This window comes from Homarus americanus, unplaced genomic scaffold (genome assembly GCF_018991925.1).
Source record: "Homarus americanus isolate GMGI-L3 unplaced genomic scaffold, GMGI_Hamer_2.0 scaffold50281, whole genome shotgun sequence".
Taxonomy (NCBI): domain Eukaryota; kingdom Metazoa; phylum Arthropoda; class Malacostraca; order Decapoda; family Nephropidae; genus Homarus; species Homarus americanus.
In genome coordinates, this window is record NW_024742338.1 from 909,158 (window position 1) to 932,561 (window position 23,404).

The 23,404-nt window shown below is 43.0% G+C and overlaps 1 protein-coding gene across 1 annotated transcript in view; it reads left to right on the plus strand.

Moving 5' to 3' along the window:
• Positions 1 to 13,514: 13,514 nt before the first annotated feature.
• LOC121876826 (serine/threonine-protein phosphatase 2A 56 kDa regulatory subunit epsilon isoform-like) overlaps positions 13,515 to 23,404 on the plus strand; it is a 29,759-nt gene continuing 19,869 nt past the window's right edge. Inside the window, exon 1 of the mRNA XM_042382268.1 lies at positions 13,515 to 14,421. Within this exon, the coding sequence (XP_042238202.1) occupies positions 14,277 to 14,421 (145 nt within the window). The 5' untranslated portion in view covers positions 13,515 to 14,276. The remainder of the gene's footprint in view (positions 14,422 to 23,404) is intronic.

Below are 23,404 nucleotides of genomic sequence, written 5' to 3' on the forward strand. Positions count from 1 at the left end.
TTAAAAACCATTATGTCTGACTCCAACAGAATGGATATGTGATGTGATGTCCTCCTTCAGGCCTCTAGAGTGTCATGAGGGACAATCTTTTCCTTCTGTTCTCCCTCTCAAGGTGGCGGTGGCATTAAGGAAGGTACACTGAACATAAGATCAGTCTCCCCTACTAATGTCAGGTCTCCTGGATCTAGACCAACTGATTAGTGATGAGCAACTGGCTATAAAACTACTCATCCAGATATACACCATCACATAGGAAGCTTTGGTGTAGGATGTTATATTAATAATAATAATACTGTAATAATAAACGGTTTATTAATAGAGTTGCAGCCGGTGGCTGAAAATATACAAACTTACATTTGATTTAGACATAATGATATGTGTTGAATACATTTACAGGGCTGTACAGTACATAAATCAGGAGTTGTTTATTATTTTAACAATAGATGGGATGGTGCTATTCTTATATCTATCAGTGCGGGCTCTTATGGGCTGAATTTTGTTGTGGCGGACTGCGTGAGGTGGGCGGGGGACTGCCGGTGGCAGGAGGTGGCGATGACGAGGATGGTGCAGTAGTTCACTGCCAAACCTTGCTAGTGCTTGGTGGTGGAGGTCACTGAGGGATGGCATTTCCAGGGTGGAGAGAGCATTGTTGTAGCCGGAGTAGTCTGCGCCAAGCATGATTCTGCAGGCTCTTTTCTGTGCCTTCTCTAGCTGGCGTTGTTGGGTAGAGTTGAGAGAAGAGTGCTTGAGAGACCCCACACACTGGAGGTAGATTGTACATAAAGATAAACAAGATAATGAAGCAACTTGAAAGTAATATGTAGTTATGTAACACTTTGCTTAGTATAAGTTGGGGTATATTGTTATTGTGTGTGAGAGGCAATGTTGCTGTATCAGTCCTGGTAGTGAGGAACAGGATTAGGTTAGTAGACACATTATGATGCCCCTCTCCAGCACAACAAGTAGGTGAGTACAACATTGCGTATCTGTAGATATTTCTCATACTTAGTTTTCCTGTATGTTTTTAAAGTATACATGAGATATATTAATTGTGTTCACTATGAAAGTTGTTGCCTCTAATCTTAGGACTGACCTCAACCCCTTGTAATAATCCTGTGCTTGATGGAACTTTTATTCCAAATGAATTTAATTAATTATCATTTCCCTCCCATCACCTCAATACATGTCATGGATTTTTCACACAAGTTTGTACATCTGTAGCACTTGTTGCTGTCAAGGACTGTTACTATATAGTCATTGTACCCCTTAGGTGCTGTAGGGCAGAGAAGTAATGCTGTAATCTTTGTTGTGTGTCTTGTGTCTGTTAACCCTTTTACAATGATAATTTTAACCAAAGTCTTACACCCGGAGTTTTAATCACCCCCTTCCCTCTTCCACAAAGAACCCACAGGTAGGAGTCGTTCCTTCAAGCAGTAGTTTTAATCACTCGAACCTCTTCCCCTTCGTGCGGGACCATTGAGGGTAGGGTTGGTAAGCCAGTCCACCTTTCCTGATGCATTATGGGTCATCTTACTCGTGTGGTTGGTATACCTGAGGTGCCGTTGTTTACAAATGCTAAGTGCCAAATTCAAGACTATACTGGACGACCATCAACATGAACTACACCTACTCCTCTCAACCAGTGAGAGCCCTATAACGCCCAGAGAACGGGAGTTTTTGTACCGTTAATTGGCGAAGAAAAAATTTTACAGGTTAAAGACAGATGTGTAAAGGGAGTGTCATTAAAGAAGGAAGCTTGGATGCGTAACATCCAATTTCAATGCCAAAGGATATGGACCTCAGCGATCTGAACTACAAAGATGGAAGATCTGGGAACATCTTAAACTAAAGTAAGTTCAACAATTTGTTGTTAAGTAGGTTACATTTAATAGGGTGAAAATGACTACACTCTGAGAAAAACAAACTCCTCATTCTCATCCCAGCCTCCTGTATCCCACAGACTTGAAGTTTGCAGTTTTTTATTGGTTGCTAAGTTCAGAGTATGATATGATTATTGTATTGCTTACCTAACAGAGTTTGTGAGATGAAATGACTCCGGCAGCTGTATGAGCTTGCACTTGGTAGTAAAAAAATCACAAGTCTCTTAAAAATTTCATAATACTGTATTGGCTGTAAAAACAATGTAAAATTTTTTTTTATAAAATTACCATTATCGTTTTCTTTGTTCATTACCGTAATCAAGTTTACTGTGAATATCCACTAAAACTATTATGAAGCGAGTAATGAAGATCAGCTACTAGCCACATATTCAAATTCCAATATTATTGATTTGTTTTTCTGCCACCGCTCTCCGTCGTTCACTAGTGCGGGATCCTTCGCATTTAAAACTATGGTTGTTTACACGACAACCCCCGTCCATGGAAGAGGGTGATTAAAACTCAGAGCGTTAATCTTTACCATTATCCCCTAACTGTAATTGTTTTTATTTGCATGATTCCCCAAACAAGAATAAACTACCTTATTGATTTCCTGTATTTGTCTTCACAATCCCCATAGCTTCCATATGTGCTATACTGTAGTGTCGATAGTCCATGAAATTATAAATTAATGGCTGTAATATGCACCATATCCTATACCGTAGTGATGGAGTAATTAATAATTGTTCAAACACACTTCTGTTGAGTATCTTGCAAGTGATGACCCAGATATCAAAAGTATGGGCACTGTGGTGGTGGTAAAGAGGCAAGGGTAACTCGGTGGTGGTAGAGAGGCAGGGGTAACATTGGTGGTAGGGAGACAGGGGTAACAGTGGTGGTGGTGGTAGAGAGGCAGGGGTAACTCGGTGGTAGGGAGACAGGGGTAACAGTGGTGGTGGTGGTGGTAGAGAGGCAGGGGTAACTCGGTGGTGGTAGAGAGGCAAGGGTAACAAGGGGGGTAGACAAGAAAACAGGACACCATTTATAGAAGGGACTGGGTTATTGTTATTGTCATACTTAAGAGGAGACTACCAAGGGTCCTCAGAGATGCTTCAATTAATCTGCAGGTATCACATTTGCATATGATCCTGATTTCTTGTCCAGGTGCTTCACGTATGTCGACAAGATTAATTATTTAAGTGTATTTGAAGTGCGTGTGTTTTCATGTTTTTGTGTACGTTTTGTATTGAGTGTGTGTGTGGTGGTAGGGTGAGGGCACTGGTGTGTGTGGTGGGCACTGGTAGTGTGTGTGGTAGGGTGAGGTAGTACTGGTAGGGTGAGGTAGTACTAGGTAAGGCAGGGGTGAGGGGTGTAGGTGGAGGGGTGGGTAGGTGAGGTGTAGTAGGTAGGTGAGGTAGTAAAGCTAGGTGAGGTGGTGGGTAGAGGGAGGTGTAGTAGGTAGGGTGAGGGGGTAGTGGTGGTAGGTGAGGTGTAGTGGTGGTGGAAGGAGGTAGTAGGTGAGGTAGTAGCAGGTGAGGTGTGGTAGAGTGAGGGTGTAGTAGGGGTAGGGTGAGGGTGGTGGTGGTAGGGTGAGGGTAGTGGTGGTAGGGTGAGGGTGTAGTGGTAGGTTGAGTGGTGGTGAGGGTGTGAAAGGGGGTGAGGGGTGTGTGAAAGGAGGTGTGGGTGGAGGGTGGGCAGGTGAGGTGGTGGTAGGGTGTAGTGGTGGTAGGGGTGAGGGTGGTGTGGTGGTAGGGTGTGGGTGTAGTGGTGGTGAGGGGTGTGGTGGGTGGGTGGGAGGTAGTGGTGGGTGTGGTAGGGTGAGGGGTGTGGTGGTGGGTAGTAGGGGTAGGGGTGAGGGTGGTGTGGTGGTGGGTGAGGGTGTAGTGGTGGTAGGGTGGGAGGGTGTAGGGGTGGGTGAGGTGGTGTGGTGGGTGAGGTGGTGGTAGGGGTGAGGTGTAGTAGGGGTAGGGGTGGAGGCGTAGTGGTGGGTGCAGTGGTGGGAGGGGTGTGGTGGGCAGTAGGGTGAGGGTGTGGTGGTGGTAGGGTGAGGGTGTGTAGGGTAGGGGTGAGGGTGGTGGTGGTAGGGTGAGGGGTGCAGTGGTGGTAGGGTGAGGGTGCAGTGAGGGGTAGGGTGGAGGGCAGTGGTGGTAGGGGTGAGGGGTGTAGTAGTGGTGCAGGGTGAGGGTGTGTGGTGGTAGGGTGGAGGGTGTAGTAGGGGTAGGGTGAGGGTGTAGTGAAAGCTAGGGAGGGTGGTAGGGTGAAGGTGTAGTGGCAGGGTGGAGGTAGTGGTGGTAGGTGAGGTGTGGTAGGGGTGAGGTGGTGGTAGGGTAAGGGTGTGTGTGGGTGGGAGGATGTGGTGGTAGGTGTAGTGGTGGTAGGGGCGGTGAGGTGTGGTGGTAGGGTGAGGTGTAGTGGCAGGGTAAGGGCAGTGGTAGGGGTGAGGGTGTAGTGGTGGTAGGGTGAGGGTGTGGTGTAGGGTGAGGTGTAGTGGTGGTAGGTGGGCGGTGTAGTAGTGAGGGTGAGGGTGCAGTGGTGGTAGGGTGAGGGGTGCAGCACTGGTAGGTAAGTGCAGGTGGTGGTAGGCGGAGGGTGGTGGTAGGGTGAGGGTGTGGTGATAGGGTGGAGGGGTGTAGTAGGGTGAGGGGTGTAGTAGTTAGGGCAGGAGGGTGTGGTGGTAGAGTGAGGGTGTAGTAGTAGGATGAAGGTGTAGTAGGGGTATGTGAGGGGTGTGGTGGTGGTAGGGTGAGGGGTGTGGGTAGGGGTGAGGTGTGGTGGTGGTGAAAGGAGGTGTAGTGGTGGTAGGTGTAGTGGTGGTAGGGGTGAGGGGTGTGGTAGGGGTGAGGGGTGTGGGTGATAGGTGAGGTGTGGTGACAGGGCAGGTGCAGTAGGGCAGGGGTGAGGTAGCTAGGTGAGGGTGTGGTGGTAGGTGAGGGTGTGGTGGTAGAGGAGGGTGTAGTAGTAGGATGAAGGTAGGGGTAAGGTGAGGGTGGTGGTGGTAGGTGAGGTGTGTGGTGGTGGTAGGGTGGAGGGGTGTGGTGGTGGTAGGGTGAGGGTGGTGGTAGGGTGAGGGTGTAGTGGTGGTAGGGGTAAGGGTGTAGTGGTGGTGGGGTGAGGGTGTGGTGGTAGGGTGAGGTGTGTGTGGTGATAGGGGTGAGGGTGTAGATAGGTGAGGGTGTAGTAGGGTAGGGTGTGTAGTGAGGGGTGTGTAGGGAGGTGTGGTGGTAGAGTGAGGGTGTAGTAGTGGGTAGGGATGAAGGTGTAGTAGGGGTAAGGTGAGGTGGTGGTAGGGGTGAGGTGTGGTGGTGGTAGGGTGAGGGTGTGGTGGTGGTAGGGTGAGGGGTGTAGTGGTGGTAGGGGTGAGGGGGTAGTGGTGGTAGGGGTGGGGGAGGGGTGTGGGTGGTGGTAGGGTGAGGTGTGGTGATAGGGTGAGGGTGTGGTGGTGGTAGGGTGAGGGGTGTAGTGGTGGGTAGGGTGAGGTGTGGTGGTGGTGGTGAGCAGGTTATGTGGGCGTTTATCACACTAACTCTGTGATGGGCTGGTCGGTTGAAGGAGCCTTATCTGGTGGTTGGCGTGAGTGGAGGTAATGGAAAGTTTACCCACTTTAATGATCATCTTTCACACAACATTGTAGTCACGTACACATCTCATAGTTGTTACACACACACACACACACACACACAAGGTAAGTATAAAGGTATGGTAACAGTGGGTGGCAGGGAAGGTATGGTAACAGGGTGGCAGGAGGTATGGTAACAGGGTGGCAGGGGAGGTATGGTAACAATGGTGGCAGGGGAGGTAGCAACAGGGGTGGCAGGGAGGTATAGTAACAGTGGGGTGGCAGGGAAGGCATGGTAACAGGTGGTGGCAGGAGGTATGGTAACAGTGGGGTGGTAGGAGGTATGGTAACAGTGGGTGGTGGGAGGTATGGTAACAGTGGTGGCAGGGGGAGGTATGGTAACAGGGTGGCAGGGAAGGCATGGTAACAGGGTGGCAGGGAAGGTATGGTAACAGTGGGTGGCAGGAGGTATGATAACAGGGTGGCAGGAAGGCATGGTAACAGGCAGCAGGAGGCATGGCAATGAAAGGGTGGCAGGGAAGGCATGGCAACAGTGGGTGGCAGGAAGGTATGGTAACAGTGGGTGGCAGGGAAGGTATGGTAACAGTGGGTGGCAGGGAGGTATGGTAACAGTGGGCGGCAGGGGAGGTGGGCGAGTAACAGTGGGTGGCAGGGGAGGTGGCGAAAATAGTGGGTGGCAGTGGGGAGGTATGGTAACAGTGGGGTGCAGGGGAGGGTATGGTAACAGTGGGTGGCAGGGGAGGTATGGTAACAGTGGGTGGCAGGAAGGATGGTGTAACAGTGGGTGGGCAGGGGAGGCATGTGGTAACAGTGGGTGGCAGGGGAGGTATGGTAACAGTGGGTGGCAGGGGAGGCCTTTTATCGTAAGTCAGAAGATTTCGTTAAGCTGGCGTCGTGTCCCGCCACCTGCTCGACCTTTGGTAGTGTTGTATATGTAAAATGACGATATGCACTTAAGAAATTCTTTGATTATGAGTTCAAATTATTTTGGATAACCGTGTACTTAATGTTGGGACTACAGAAATGTGAGTATATACATTCAAATGACTCAATAACTTGCCATTCTTTTTGTAGACATTAACGAGACGTTTTATTCGGACAACTTAAAGAGATGGGTCGGCAATAATCAGGAGCAACACAGAAAGTAATGTGGACATGAGTTTAGAAACCAATCGAGGTCAGGACAGCAGAAGGGCAGGAGAGAGCAGAGCCCCAGGCGGGTCACAACCGAGAGCTAGTCGAAACTGGCACAACCTTTCTAATTTCTTCACCAATCGTACCAAGAACTGACGTGAATGTATCAGATCTGAGACTTAAAGATGCCGGTCATGTGAAGTTATACCAGGACAACACGGAGGTGCTGAATGTCTTTTTTTTTCCCTCGGTGTTTACAAGAGAGTGATGTACTAAAATGTGCAAATCTGCCTAGTTATGGTGTAATGCATGTTCGATACCGGATTCTCAGGAGAGTATTAAAGTCAAGTTATCTAAATTCAGGACCAGTAAAAGTCGTGCCCATGATAGTATGCATCCCAGAGAATTAAAGAGATTTGTGCCATAAGCTCAGGAACCATTAGTATCTTCGAGACGGAACTATGAATAAACAAGAGATTTCATTACTGAAAATGAGCATACGTGTTCCACTGCATAATAAAAAATGGCGACACTGATCATCATTGGACATACTGTATACTGTAGTGACATGGCGTAAGAGCTGAGCATGTTAAGTGCCAGTGATGATGGATCATCTACCGAAATGAATTCACTCTTGACCCGTCCTGTTTAACACAGCTGAGTGAACAGTTACAAGAACGTGGTGGTAATATTATTGTGTACTGTATTCGGACTTTGTTGAGAAAATTGCATTATACCCTATTAAAAAGCTGGAAATTAGATTGCACAGACAAGTTGGTAATACAGGAAAAATGTCTTATTATGGATGGGCAACACCTTTTATGATCATAAAAAATGAGTGATTACTCAACAACACGGAACTGGAACATGTGCACCTGTGACGAGTGGTGTACCACAAGGCAGTGTACTTGGACTGATGTTTGTCTCTCTGGCAAATGACATCCCAGATGCTATTTATTCTTCCACATAAATGGTTGCCGATAACACTAAGTTATACAAATAAATAAGAATTGGATTATAAAACCTAAATGGGCGGTCTCTATTAGCTTCAAGCATTGCCACAAAAATGGATGTTGTGTGATTCACCGTCCAGGAATGCAAGAGGCTGCACCTTGGTCATACTAGTAGTGAGGAAGAGTACCGCATATCTCAACGTTATGAAGACATCACCCTAGCTGAAAGGTGATGTGAGAATGATCTGGGTATTTATATTTACAATTTATTGAAGTTCTTGGTGAACCTTATAATTTCTGCATTTTTGTCCATATTTACCACCGTAAAAGACGGTCCCACAGACCTGACAGTCCGCCAAGGGCAGTGTTTATACTGTACATCACAATGAAGACTTGAACCCGTACACAAAGAGACAGTGTGGCCGGCTCTGCACACTACAGCTACCCTTACCCATCTGCTAGTTAGGTCGCCATTCTTCAGCTGGGTTGACTAGGACCGTCCCACTCAGTGGTCGGCAGTGGGACTCGGACAGGTTACTGTTCAATTATGAGGCGAGTACTTTATCCACTCCGCATCTGCACCCCTTTATTTACCTGTCATTTTAAAATAAGAGAGTTGACACTGGTAAGAGGGTGTACTGACACGGTACCTGCTCGTTTGGTTACCTCAAATTCCATGAGCCGCATTTTACGGTGGGCCAGCCTTTTAAGTGTTGTGATGTGGTGCTACAACCAGCCCACGCCATCAGTGTTGTGATGTGGTGCTACAACCAGCCCACACCATCAGTGTTGTGATGTGGTGCTACAACCAGCCCACACCATCAGTGTTGTGATGTGGTGCTACAACCAGCCCACACCATCAGTGTTGTGATGTGGTGCTACAACCAGCCCACACCATCAGTGTTGTGATGTGGTGCTACAACCCAGCCCACCATGGTGTTGTGATGTGAATTGCTACAACAGCCCACACCATCAGTGTTGTGATGTGGTGCTACAACCAGCCCACACCATCAGTGTTGTGATGTGGTGCTACAACCAGCCCACACCATCAGTGTTGTGATGTGGTGCTACAACCCAGCGTCAGGGATGGCGTCATGGCCTTTATTCTCTGCAACAAACTGATCAACAGTCATATCACGCCACAATGATTCCAATTGGTGTGAAGGTCGGAATATATACACTTTTGTTAACACACACACACACACACACACGCGCGCACAGTTAAGATAAAAAGTATACCTTACTTCCTGGCGAGGCTGGTGCACGTGTTCTTGCCTATATATAAATAGAGAGGGATTTTACTCATATATATATGACACGCAACTTCATTACTATGGAATGCAGCAGAAGGGCTTATACTGTAGATACACGGGGAGACTACCAGAGTTGATCACTGGGGAGGGAGGAAGCTTTCCACCAGTACGGTCAACACTGTCTTGTACTGTTGGGCTTATAAATATAGCTTGATGCATGTTAGATCTCCCCAGGTCTTATATTTCGCTTAACATAGGTATTAGATCACCCTAGGGTCATAGATGTTTGACAAAGGTGTGTTAGATCACCCTGAGGTCACATGATTAGCTTGACAACAGTGCCCAGAACATTGTAAATAAACTATAGGTTGTCATGTATTTATGACCTGAGTTTCACCTGTCACCATCATGTATAGTACGTGTGAAAAAGTAATTGGTGAGAGAGAGTGAGGGTTATGTTAAGTAGACTCATCATCAACACTCCACTCAGGTAGGCAGGTAGACTCATAGCTCCCCCCACCTATGTTAGATGCACATGAAGTACTAGGTGTCACTCACTCCCCATCACCACCAGACCACCATAACATCACCACCACACTCACCATAACATCACCACCACACTCACCATAACACTACCCCTCATCACCACCATAACACTACCCCTTATCACCACCATAACACTACCACCACACCCACCATAACATCACCACCACACCCACCATAATGCTACCCCTCACCACCACCGTAGCACCACCACCACACCCACCGTAACATCACCACCACACCCACCATAATGCTACCCCTCACCACCACCGTAGCACCACCACCACACCCACCATACCATACCTTAAAGTTGCCGGCACCACTCAAGATAGTGGCTCCCTTCATGGGCTCTCTCTCTCTCTCGACACACACACACACACACACACACACACACATATTCAATAGTGGACATTACTATTACCTGTAGGTATAAGAATTCACTTGATTGGTTAAAATAAACACTAAAACAGAATACAATTTACACTAGTACTCTCATAAGATATAGTTAACATATTACCTGTGCTAAATTAACATACACAAAATTATTAATAAACATTGTAACGTGTGCAGCAATATATAGCTACCGGGTAATTAACCCAAATAAAACACAACCTTTCGAGAATTATTTTTTTTAACGAAAGTCTTGAAGGAGAGATACGTGTCACATGTATATACTGATGTGACAGTCACGTATATACACTAAGGTAACAATTACATGTATACACCAAGGTAACAGTCACATATATACTGTACACCAAGGTGACAGTCACATGTATACACTAAGGTGACAGTCGGCTTAACATTGGGGATATCAGAAGCAGGATGTTATGAACAGTTTGAGATTATTTTGTTGTGGGTAAAACACTGACAGATAGCTCTATTTACTGACAGGGAGCTCTATATACTAACAGGAAGCTCTATATACTGACAGGGAGCTCTACATACTGACAGGAAGCTCTATATACAGACAGGGAGCTCTATATACTGACAGGGAGCTCTACATACTGACAGGGAGCTCTATATACTGACAGGGAGCTCTACATACTGACAGGTAGCTCTATATACTGACAGGTAGCTCTATATACTGACAGGGAGCTCTACATACTGACAGGTAGCTCTACATACTGACAGGTAGCTCTATATACTGACAGGTAGCTCTATATACTGACAGGGAGCTCTATATACTGACAGGGAGCTCTATATACTGACAGGGAGCTCTATATACAAGCCATTAGACTTACAAAAGGTGTTACTACAGTGTGTGTGGGGGGTAGGGGGTCCAAACTTCACTCTTGTCTCGTCATTCTGAAACCTTTAACTTGACCTCTTCATTAATGTTGAAAAGGACCAACTGAAGATTAGACACTAATGTTAACCTAAGCTAACCTAACCCAACCTAATCTAATGTAACCTAACCTAACGCTAACCAGACCTAACCAAACCAAACACCAACCTAACGTAACCCAATATACCGTAACTTAACCCTCCCCCCCCCCTCCTCTCCTGGTAGTGTTTGAGTAATGAATCTTCTGATAAAATAAACTGGGGGGGGCTAAACCTCATGTGATCTGTAAGAGAAACTAATCTGGGTGGCGGGTGGGGGGTGTACCTCTGCAGCCCAGGTGAGTATTTGTACGAGGGTCACTTGAAAGGTTCATAGTTGAGACTTGACACAATACTAGTGATTTTTGTTCACACACACACTACTACTACTACTACTTTGCTGTCACTCGGAATCAAGTATGACGATCATCCAGCTATGATACTATGATATGAGTTATTAGGGATGTCACCTAGGTTGGTGAGTTTTGAGGTGATTAAAGAGGCCGATACGGGACCCGCAGCGTCGTCCACACACACACACACACACACACACCAACTGTAATAATATATGTGTAAAAAAAATCTTAAAATAAGGTCAATGTTAATAACTTTTTCCTACAGTCTGAAATCCGCTTTCTTGTTGTAAAGTATTACTGCGCTTCAATAACTAAAGGTCTTTTATACGCGTTATCTGGGTTAGTTGATACACGAGACCTCAACGATTAAAAATTAAGATTGATTGTTTTTTTCAGTTTATTGTGATTTTATGTAATTATTATTATTATTTAAATAATTTGTGTTTAGGTTTTTAGGTTTGTGTTAATGTTTGTGTTTAGGTTTTTGTGTTTATGTTTACGTGTTTATATTTACTTGTTATGTTTGTGTTTCTTTATGTTTACGTGTTTAGGAACATAAGAATGGAGGAAACTGCAGCGGGCCTATTGGCCCATACTGGGCAGTCCCGTTTACACTTAACCCCTATCGCTATCCAGCGTATTCGAGTTAAAACCTACCTCGATTGACCTTTCCACCGTGTCAAGCACTTGCTATTTTATTCTGGCTACCGCCAGATGATTTTATTCAGCTTAGGGTAACCTCCCGCTGTGAAAGGATTAATGATGATGTTTGGTAACTTGTTCCACTAATTCACAACTCTACTTCCAAACCAGTGTTTCCCTCTCTCGCGCCTAAATCTATATTTGTCTAATTTAAAACCATCACTACGAGTTCGCTCCTGGTTGGGTAGTTTGAGTACCTCTGTTATGTGTGTGTTTGTGTGATTATGTTTACGAGTTTATGCTTGCGTGTTTATGTTTACCTATTTAGATTTGTTTGTTTATGTTTGTGTTTAAATTTACGTGTTTATATTTGTTTGTTTACATGTTTACATTTGTTTGTTTATGCCTACGTGTTTAAATTTGGGTTTGTTTGGGTAAACCCCTTTGTACAGAGCCGCCAGGCGATTTTATTCAGCTGAGAGAGGAACCCGTACACAGGGGACTAATGTCTTATATATTAGGTAAATGCTGAATGGTAATATAACTGCTTTAATACATAACTGATTGTATAGTATTTCTAACGGGAATTACTATATATGCTGTGGTGATGTATGGTATGGTGTTGTGTGGTGTGATGGTGATGTGGTAGTGTAGTGTGGTGTTGTGTGGTATGATGTGGTGTGGTGATGTATGGTGTGGTGTGATGGGAGTGTGGTGTGATGTTGTATGGTGTGGTGATGTATGGTGTGATGGTGGTGTGGTCTGGTGTGGTATGATGTGGTGTGGGTGACATGTGTGACTGTAAGGAAGAGTTATGTATGTATGTATGTATGTATGCATGCATGTATGTACTGTATTTATGTATGTATGTGTACGTTTGTGTTTCTGTATATGCGTGTGTATGTATGTGTGTGTGTGTTTGTAATGTATGTGTGTTAATGTTTGAGTGTTAATGTATGTGTGTGTGTGTTTACTTATTCGTTGCTGTACATTCTCTGCATCCGTGTGTATAATATTTGTTAATGTGCTTGGGTACGTATGTGTGTGTGTGTTTGCTTGTGGGTCCTTCTATATACAGTATCAAATGTGTGTGTGTGTGTGTGTGTGCGTGTGTGTGTGTGTGAGTGAGACAAGAAGCAAGGAGAGACAGAAGGAGTAAGAAAGAATACTGACAAGCTGTATAGCACTTTCGCAAGGGTTTCATGTGACTTTCATTATTGCATTGTACTGAATCAGTTGCAAGTTACCTCTAACACGTAGGACATAAATATACTACTTTAAATTAAAAAAATATGTATTATCGCGTTATATTCCTCGTGGTTGAATAATTTCAAATATCCTGCGCGTTTGTGAACAATAAAGCGAATATTGGATAACAGGGAGAGGAGGAAATAGTTTGGTTTAAATGAAGGACCTGGTGATGAGTGAAGACAAGTAGTGGTGACGTATTTGATGACGGCATGAGGGCGGGTCTTGTGTTCACCTTCTGTGCTTATCTCACCCTCACACATTCTTCACAGCTCACTATTCCCTCTATGTCTACTCAATATTTCATTCCCCTGCAGATATTATCAATGAGGACGTGGATAATTGGTGAAGTAGGGAAGAAAAGCAGGAGGGGGACTAGTGTAAATTGATGGGTCACACTATTTCTTACATATTTACCATATCTTTTGTGTTTTACTTCATATTATTACAGAAAAAATATGTATTTTTTTAAGGTAAGGAACTGAGATTATTAAATAGCGTTCTGCGTTGGTTTATAAGGTATGGAGGGGGATGCCGGAGAATTCTGGAGGGCGAGGGAGGGTGCGGGAGAGAGGGTGGGGGGAGTGGCGGCCATAGTGACGTCAGAGCACTTCCTCCCTCGCGCAGCCTCGCACACTCTCACGGAACACGAGACGAGGATCAGGTTATTTTCAGATATGGATTTGTACAACATTACCCATAACACTGGTGTTTGTGGATGAGTTCTGGGGACTGTGACTGTGAAGGAGTTCGTATTATGGTGCGCTGAGGTGGTACGAGGCGGGACTCCTGGTGATGGGAGCGCGTGGAGGTCGTGTGAGGAGGTAAAGAGGCCGCTGTGTGAGGTTAGCGGTGTGTGTGTGCCCACCTCCACCACACCTCGTATATACCCGTCACTCCTGCCACTCCACCAACTAGGGGCAGGTGGTCACTTCTCGCACCGTCGTAGGACCTGGGGGCGTCACACTAGAGAGGAAAGGAGGTGCAGGTGGCGGTGTAGGCAGTGGGTGTGGGGACACCTACCTACAACACCCCGCTGCTGGTCGTGTTTACACTTACACCCCGGCACACCCCACACTCACACACCTGAGTGCCTTGGTGTACACCTGTGCACTAACCCCCTTAACCCGCCACCCCACCCCCACACCACCACTCTAAACCCCCAAGCGGACCACTGGTGTCGGGGGTGCGGGCTGTATGGCACGCTGAGGCCCGCCCCGCTGCTGTGTTGCTGCCAGTATAGATATACGTGAAAGTGTAAGTGGTATGTGCGGCAGCGGCTGCCAGTGTTTGTTGCTGTGATGGCCGCAGTGTGGGTGTAGGAGGCAGACACTAGTGCGAGCTCGGGTGGATTGGACACACGCGGGAAAATGTCGGGGAGTGGGGGCACGTTTGTGGACAGGATAGACCCCTTTGCCAAGCGGTCGCTGAAGAAGAAGCCGAAGAGGTCGCAGGGATCGTCGCGGTATCGGACCACCAACGATGTGGAGCTACAGCCATTGCCGTTACTTAAAGGTAAAACGTCGTTCGTCCAAATATATATTTGGAATAATTCGCTTCTGTTACGATAACTTTTTTTTGTATAATTTAAAAAGTCATTGGGTAATTATTCATGGCTTGAGGTCGGTCGTCAATATTAACCACTCAATTGTTCCAGTGTGTGGGATGTTAGTGCCTCCAACGAGTGGGAGGTAAAGATGGCACTTATGTTTGTGTTGCAGTTTACAGTTTTCATTAAGGACCTCGTGTTAGGAGCACCACTGACTGGCGATGCCTCGGGTGTTTGTACTGTACACCATTTGTTTCATGAACGTGTAATGTCTTATTTCAGGGCGCCGCTTTAAAACTTGGCTTTTCTCCAAAATTTTTCCTCAAATTAATTTTTATTAGTACTGTACTTTATGGAGCTGGAGCCTCTCGGTGTTAACTTATCGAGTTTGGCTCCCAGTCTCACTACTTATGATGCCGTCGTGTGTGTGTTTGGAGCTGCGGTGAATTGACAGAATCATCACTGAAGTGAACCAGTGACCATCTGTCATCAGTGGTTCATTCCTGCTATAATTAATTGTACTTCAGTGAGTGGGTTTGTTAATTCACTCACAGGTGTTTAGGCTGTGGCACTGAGGCAGAGCAGTAAGGAAGGTATATATGTTATTCAAATGAATAATCTTGGCTCTAAACTAATTATTAAAGTGATTACCCTTTAATATATCATACTTAAATGTTCTGTAATTAGTTTATAGATCCTTGATAAAACTGTGAAATAATAGTTTTTTACATTTTCAACCCTAAAAATTGTTTCTTCCTTGAAAACGGTATTAATATGCAATAGAGGGAAAGTGTGGGGTTAGAAGCATCACTCAAAGAACCTAACCTAACCCTACCTTTCCTTACCTTACATTACCTTATGCCTACCCTACCCTACCCTATCCTACCCTACCCTATCCTACCCTACCTTACCTTTCCCTTCCCTCCCTACCTTACCCTACCCTACCCCCTACCCTACCTTACCCCACCCCCCCACCCCACCACCCTCCACCCCCACCTTATACCCCCTACCCCTCCCCTACCACCCCTACTTGCTCCTACCCTACCCTACCTTATACCTTAACCCAACCTCTACCTTATACCTACCCCCTACACCCCCCTACCCTATCCTACCCTATCCCACCTTACCCACCCTCCTCCCCTCCCCACCTTCCCTACTTATACCTTTCCTACCCTATCCTACCCTACCTTACCATACCCTACCTTACCTTACCCTACCCTACCTTATACCTTAACCTACCCTACCTTAACCTACCCTACCCTACCTTATCTTACCTTACCTTACCCTACCTTATACCTTACCCTACCCTACCCTACCTTATCTTACCTTACCTTACCCTACCCTACCTTATACCTTAACCTACCCTACCTTACCTTACTTAATCTGGTCATTGTACTTGCCTATACCATAATCAGCATAAAAATCTATTAAAATATCACCATCCTAGTTATGGGCTCATGAACCAGTGTTAATAGAATAATAATGTATTCAAAACTTTAACTTCATGCAGTCTTTTAAAACTTGTAAATTGGTAAAGCTAAACAATCCAGTGTAATGATTAAATGAAAGATTTTTAAAGTACAGAATCCATATTTCACAGTTCTAACATGAAGCATAATTGAGCAGTATATACCTGTATACAATTAATATTATATGAGGAAGAGGGAAAACAATTATTTTCCTCAGTTTAGAAATGATAAGTAGTTTACAGTACTGCTTATGTATACATACCGGTAATTCACATGTTCCAGTAAATGAAAGGTGATCATCAACAGCTGTCATACTTCAGCTGGAGGTGGCTTAAGTTTGGCAGTGCTCAGTGGTCCACTCTTGTTAATATCAGGTATAGTTTGTAAATGATCTGTTTTTATTCACCAGATCACACAGATTTAGTGGCCTACGTGCCTTTTTTTTTTCATGCTCCATTGCAGCAAGGTATTGGTGAAGATTCTGATAAAATAATATTTTTAACAGTACAGGTTCAGTTATTGTAGACATTAACCTGATTATGTTGATTGATAATGTCTTTTTTGTTTTATATGATAAAGGAAAATAAGTTTGTTGGATGACTGATAGAATGATGGTGTATTAACTGTCATCATGTCCCCTGAAATGTCTCATTAGTCATGTATATAGTATTAACCCTCTTGAGAATGATGGCTTAACCCCTCATTAACCCTTTCATCTTATTCTAGACTAGGAAAATGTTCATTATATTCAAGGGCTGTAGACATCATCATACTCAAGGGGTTAAGACATTGTAATCAAGGGGGTCAAGCCATTATTTGCAAATGATCAAGATATCTTAGTCATTGGCAGATGTGTTTAAGACTTCAAAATACTCATTGCAATTTCTTAGGGACCTGTCCATACTGTAGTTCATGCTATAGTTATGTGCAAAATCAATAAATATTAAGTCATTACATTATTCCATTATATCTGTACTTATAACTATTTTGATTTTCACCTACATTTAACACTTCTACTCATTGAGCTAATTCATTGTACTGTACTCAGAGGTTTAGGAACAAATTTCAGCTTGTACACATTGACTGTTACCTACAATTGGTTGACCTTATGTTGTCCTCGCTGTGTTTTATGTTCTTTAATTCTGCTACCAAGGGCCCCTAATTGGACAATGTCTGTGGAACTTACCTTGAGCCTCAATAAAGGTTTCCTCCCTTCATATGTACAGTAGATACATAAAGGAATGTTGACTTCTCCAGTTCCAGCAAGTAAGGTTGAAGATTTTATTTTCACTTCAAAAAAAATGGTTCTGGTTTTTGTGATGGTGTGGTGATGTGACATTTTTGACACCAGACACTTCAAACCTGATTAAACCAGTGTAACAAAAAAATGACACATGCCTAGTATCTTTTACTAACCAAACCAAACATATAACACCACAATCTTGGTTAGTTTTCATTAAGGTCTGTTGGGCAGGTTTTGATTTTTCATGACAGTTACTGTAAGAAATAGTTCACTGGCATTGCATCAAGAAAAATTGGACCTCAGTGGGAATGTGATACTATACTGTATTAAATTGGAACTCTATATAGTATAGGTAATCAGTATTTGCTAATAGGAATTTGGTGAGCTGACTTTAGAATGATAATCCTCTCAATCAGAATTTTACCTGGATATTGATCTGTATTTTTTAAATATGGTTTAACTTGCAGTTAAGTGCAAATTCAAAATACCTGTGAGATCTGGGAGTTTGCCAATAGCAGGAAATGTTATTGAAGTTTCACATGACCGCAGCACTATTTGAAGGTCCTCAAGCTGTCAGAAAATAGCAAAAAAGTACTGAGCATGTGTCACAACATTGTACTGTACCTGTAGTCAGCTGAACATTATTCCTACATTTTTCTGTAATGAAGTACTGCATTATTAAAGTACAGTACTTTACATACAGTATATACTTTCCACATCTTTGTAAAAGATGTACATATTTAGAGAGAGGAGGGAAAATAATGGGAAGATCCAAGTGTGTATATGTATATATTGTACAGAACTGTACAATATATATATATATATATATATATATATATATATATATATATATATATATATATATATATATATATATATATATATATATATATATATATATATATATATATATATATACTGTATATATAATATATATGCAAGTAAATCACTGTAGGTGCGCGTGATCTAGGTATATGCTGATAACCACAAGGAAAGAAGAAAACACGAAGTTCCCACATACTTGGATGTACCCTAAGTAGTTGTTATTGTACTGAAGATCTAGTGTATTTTTCTGAAAATGGAGACATGGCTACTGTCGAGGTAGATGTCTATACAGTACAGTACTGTACAATGTATGCCATTGTAGACAGTATGTATATCTGTTATTGATGGGTTACCTCCTCGTTCCCCTCCAGTAGTGAGCTTATCAATTTTTGGTGACTGTATACAAGGGGTTTAAAGATGTTTGTCTTTGCTATTATTGATGTTAATGTCAAACCATACTGTTAAAGTTTTAGGAACAGTTCCCTGAGATTTAGCTACAGTCAACCCTCGCTTTACGCGGTCCCACATTATGCTTTTCCACGTTTACGCGGTACCCTGCCGAAACCGGAATGCTCACTTTCTGCGGTGCGTGTACCCCTTTACGCGGAGAGCGGCGCGAGCAGGGTGCGCACAAGGTCGCCCAGTCATCAAAACATTACCGAGTTCTTCACCCGCCACCCACCACAGCCGGCCCAAGTCAGTGATAGTGATAATGATAGTGAGGATATGGACTTATATGGACTTTGAGGGGTTTGACAAAGAGGCCCTGCAAGCCTCTGTGGTGGATAGTGATACGATTGATACAAGTGATACAGGTGAGGGCCAATAATCTGCCCTCTGCCTCGGAACCAATCCCTCATCCCCGTGTGCCCAGCCATCTTTTCTACTAATGTAAGTGTTAAAAAACCTAATATTATTGATACTCTGTATTTCTCTTAATTATTAATTGTGTGTGCATACCATCATAAAATTAAGAAGTTATTTTTACTACAACGTAGGTATTGTGTCTGAAAAAGTGGAGTTTGGGGGTCGGCCCGGTCTCTATTTTAATTAATCCCATATGTTATGTTGTTCACTTTACGCGGGCCGCCGTGGGTTGAATTAACCGTGTAAAGTGAGGATTCACTGTACTTGTAGGCAATTCTTTATGAACCTCTGTTTATCTATGACCAAATTTCCTGAGTGACAACTATCGATTATTTAGACATGCAGCTTACTGACATAAATGTTCTTTGTAGTGATCAGATTTTATTCATACTGGTACTGATATTAAGTGACTGTTTATTGCTTGTCCAAAAATATAATATCATTTAGGGTTCTTGAATAGAAATAATGACCTTGTATATATACTGTGCTGTAGTTTCTAGTCAGAATACAGTACTGTACACAAAACCTGCATTTTTTCACCTGTCCATTATTAAAGTATGACTCAAGCTTATGATTTGCCAGCATCAGAAATAAAGTCAGGTGCTTCATTTCTGTTCAACTTGAGTGGATATCAGTACTATAGCTACCAAGTATGTCTTCAGTATATATCATCTGGTCACTCAACTTAATTGAGATGAACACTCAAAATACAAGTACTGTACTGTACTGTACTGTACTGTGCTGTACAGTACTGTACTGTACAGTAGTTTTATGGTGACATACTGTATATATGTGATTTAGATGACTACTGTTAATGAAGCTACTTTGATAAAACTTTGTGTTCACAATGTTGACCAGGAATATTTTGTCAAGGCAGAATAATTACAGTAGTAAATTTCCAATGTAACCTTGGATATGTTGTCAAACAAAAATAGGCAAGACTTTGATGAATATGGAATTTAGGTTTAAACAACAATGTAGTACAGTAATAATAAGCAAAAACAACTGGATTGAATTTTGTTTGAGTGAGTTACGTGTAGCTTAGTTGGTCCAGGTTGGTTTCGAGTTATTTTGAATATCCTCTCTTAGCTACTTCTAGCTAACATCCTTCATAAGGCAACATGTAAATTATAGGCCCGAGTCATGAGTTGTAAAAATCGGTTAACCCCGGGGTATTAGACTGGATTTTTTTTTTTTCCTTAGTCACAGCAGAGTCCATGGAAGGGATCTTTAGAAGTAAGTCATCAAATGTAGGAAGTAATTAATCATGTTTGCCATACCAGCTGACATGCAACTCGACCTTCATCCAAGTCTGCCATATTCGGATGGTCAGGCGTCAGACCATTTAGTCAGAGTTTGAATTTATGGTTTTCAGATAATTCCCTGGTAGCTAGATCATCTTCACATCAATTGGGATCCAGTTTAACTCCTGGCCTCTGTTTTGAGATCTATTGAAGTATTTGGCTGTGACATACAGTTCACCCTTTTAATGATTTTGTTTGAAGCTTTCGCCTTGATTTACATCACATGGTAAGGGTTGCTTAATGTTGCCAACAACCTTACAAGGGTCCAGCCAGCTTATCGGTTTAGGGGGACTGACATCTCCCACACTGGGTCAAGGAGAATCCAATTTCACTGGTGAGTAATTCAGTCTGTTTTATTAAATAGTGTTATTTCCAGGCTGACCAAGTGTTTGCCCTGAGGTATATGAAACCAATTCATTAGCCAATGCTGGTATGGTATTTAAGGAAGTACAGTAGTTATTATAGTATTTCAGAAGAGGTTGAGGGTGACTTGTATGTAATATCTCTTTGGGGGTTATTGTGCACCTACCTGTACAGTATTCTGATGTTGAACATAATGGAGCCTTTAGATAGCTTTTTAAATGGATGGGATGTTTTTCACAGAGTGCCATTGGGTTTACTAAAGACATTTTCCCTAGAATTTGGATTATAACCTCTACTGTGTGTGCCCCAAGTGAACAGGGCATTTACATCTACAAGCGGATCCAAGGCTCTTGACCCGAGATTGCCCCCCCACAAAGTAACTTTAGATGGGTATATTAGTATGGTACTTTTAAGAGATACAGTACAGTACCGTATTGTTCTCGTTGAGTTATTACAACAACTTGTTTGACCATTACTTAAGCTGCATGATTCCCTGTATCCGATATTAAACTCATACTATTCCTACACCTACATACCTATTGTAGAATACTTTAGAGTGGGTTGACTGTCTGGCTTTTGTGTTGTAAGTGGTCTTTTGTACAGTACAGTACAGTACTCAGTAATAAGATTAAGCATGTTTTGATGTAATCAGCATACTGTAGAATGGATGAGCCTGGCTCCCCAAGGCTTAGGTTGTTGGTCCCCTCCCCTCCCCTCCCTGTGTTGTTTCATATGGTAGAGTTCACTGTGGAAGGGAACAGGGTTTTATTTCCCTATAATTAATATAGAGTTCTTGTGTGTTTAACTTTGAACATTTGTTTTCATTCAAGTTGTTATATGGTGAACATATATTTTTGTTATTTGTTTATTTATTACCTTCATAGGTACATTGGTAGACTGCTTCTCACCACTGCAACACATGTTTGATACTTGCTTGGATTGGCTGTGAGATGGTTGTGACCCTACTGCACATCATAGGTTTTCTCCAGGCACTCCAGTGTCCTCCTGAACCCACTGGGATGGTCCTCACTGGGTCTGGAGGGAGACAGATAGTTATGATATATAGAGTTGACTTGGGCAGAGTTCACTCTTCAGATGGATAAACATAATAAACATTGCACAGCCCAGAGATATGATGTGTTGCTCTATATTCAGGATTATCAGCTTGTCCTAATGGAATGATTGTTTTTCATTGGAATGCTATGACCTTTGTGTTTGTCAGGCTATTACCTGAGACGTATTATTAATGAAGTAATTATTATTCAGTAGCTTTCTCTGCAGTGGCTGTGGTATTTCTTAAGATGATTTTCATTTTCTATTCCAAGTGCACAAAGACCCTAGATCCCAAACTCAAACAGGTAGTTTATCTGCTTTTTGAGAGTTTGGAAAAAAGAGAATTTCCCTTTTCTTCTAGTTTCCTAAAGTTTAGGGTTGAAAATTGTGAGCCAGTTTGTGGCTAGGGCAGGATTTACAGGTTGGTGCTCTCCTTGGAGGGATGAGGGCAGAAATTCTAGCTTAGAGCTTCAGCTACCTTTCATCAGACTTTCTTAGTGAGACTTAAAGCTGCCTTTTTCTTTTACCTTTGTTTTGGCAATACAATTAGGGTTCCTTATATTTTGTGTTTATATAGGGGCTTCATTGTTCACCTTATTTAAGAATGCACTCATTAACCCACCCAACTTACCTGTTGCAGCTGATAGACTCGAAGGGTTTACGAATACAGCAATAAACTCATGAAATCAATGTGAGCATGTTAAAATCTCACGGCAATTTAAACAATAAATACCGGTATAATATGCAGGTTTATCAAAACCGAGAAGGTTCTTCCAAACATCCAATGTTATGGTTATTCTGTGTTTATAAGCCAACTCATCTGACAAAGTGTACTTGGGCAAAGTTCTGGGCATTCAAGACCTCATAAAATGTGAACTGAGGTGCAAATTGGTGATTACACTGGTCACAGACACCATTGGTAAAGCCTGGTACCTTTTAGCATGCCAGTACAGCCTCACCTCAGTCAGGCCATCAAGTGTAAACAACTTTACAAAATTTTATATGTAAGGTCTCAATTGCCTTACCTTGATGATAAGGCTCTCATATGTGATGAAACTGCCTGACTTAATCCCTAGAGTGTTCTGTAAGGAAAACACCCAGTATTTTTTGTTTGTTGAGGAAAATCTGATTAGGTGAGAGCCAATGAGCTATGACTAACCTTTTGGACTGTCTACCTGGAACTAAATCATCTACTAAATTTGCATTCAGCTGGAGTCATTTAGGTTGTGGTGGCCTCAGTCTGGTTTATAATACAGTAATAATAATAATAATAATAATTAAACAGTTTATTAAGAAAACGTAGCAGCCAAAGTGCTGAAAACATACAATAAACAGAGATGATAACAGTTACATATGGTGAGATTGGGGAGTGGGTTATTTGACTGACAAAAGCTTTCAGTACAAAAAGATAAGAAACATGGAGTGAACATATAGATTAACTAAAGGTCTGTACTGTGGGACCTGGTCTTGTAAACAGTCTCTTGACTTGATATTGGCGCCAGCTGAGTTCTTCCCACGGTTTGAATGGCCTTCGTATCTAAGTGCTAAGGGTCATTCCCTCCTTCCAGCAGTGTCACAATCTGCAGATGTTTAACACATTCACCACATGGTCCTGGTAGGTCTTTCAGCTCATACAGGGTGTTGGAGAGGGTTCTTAGAAATTCATAATTCCTCACCTGGGTGGATTTGGGAGTCCTAATTTCTCTCATGATGTAGTTGGAGTCTTAGTTGGTTTCTTATCCAGTGTTGGTGAGTGTACGGCAGGCCCTTGGTGTGTCAGATGATCATTGACCACAGAGTACTGATTGTCACTCTAACAGTTGTT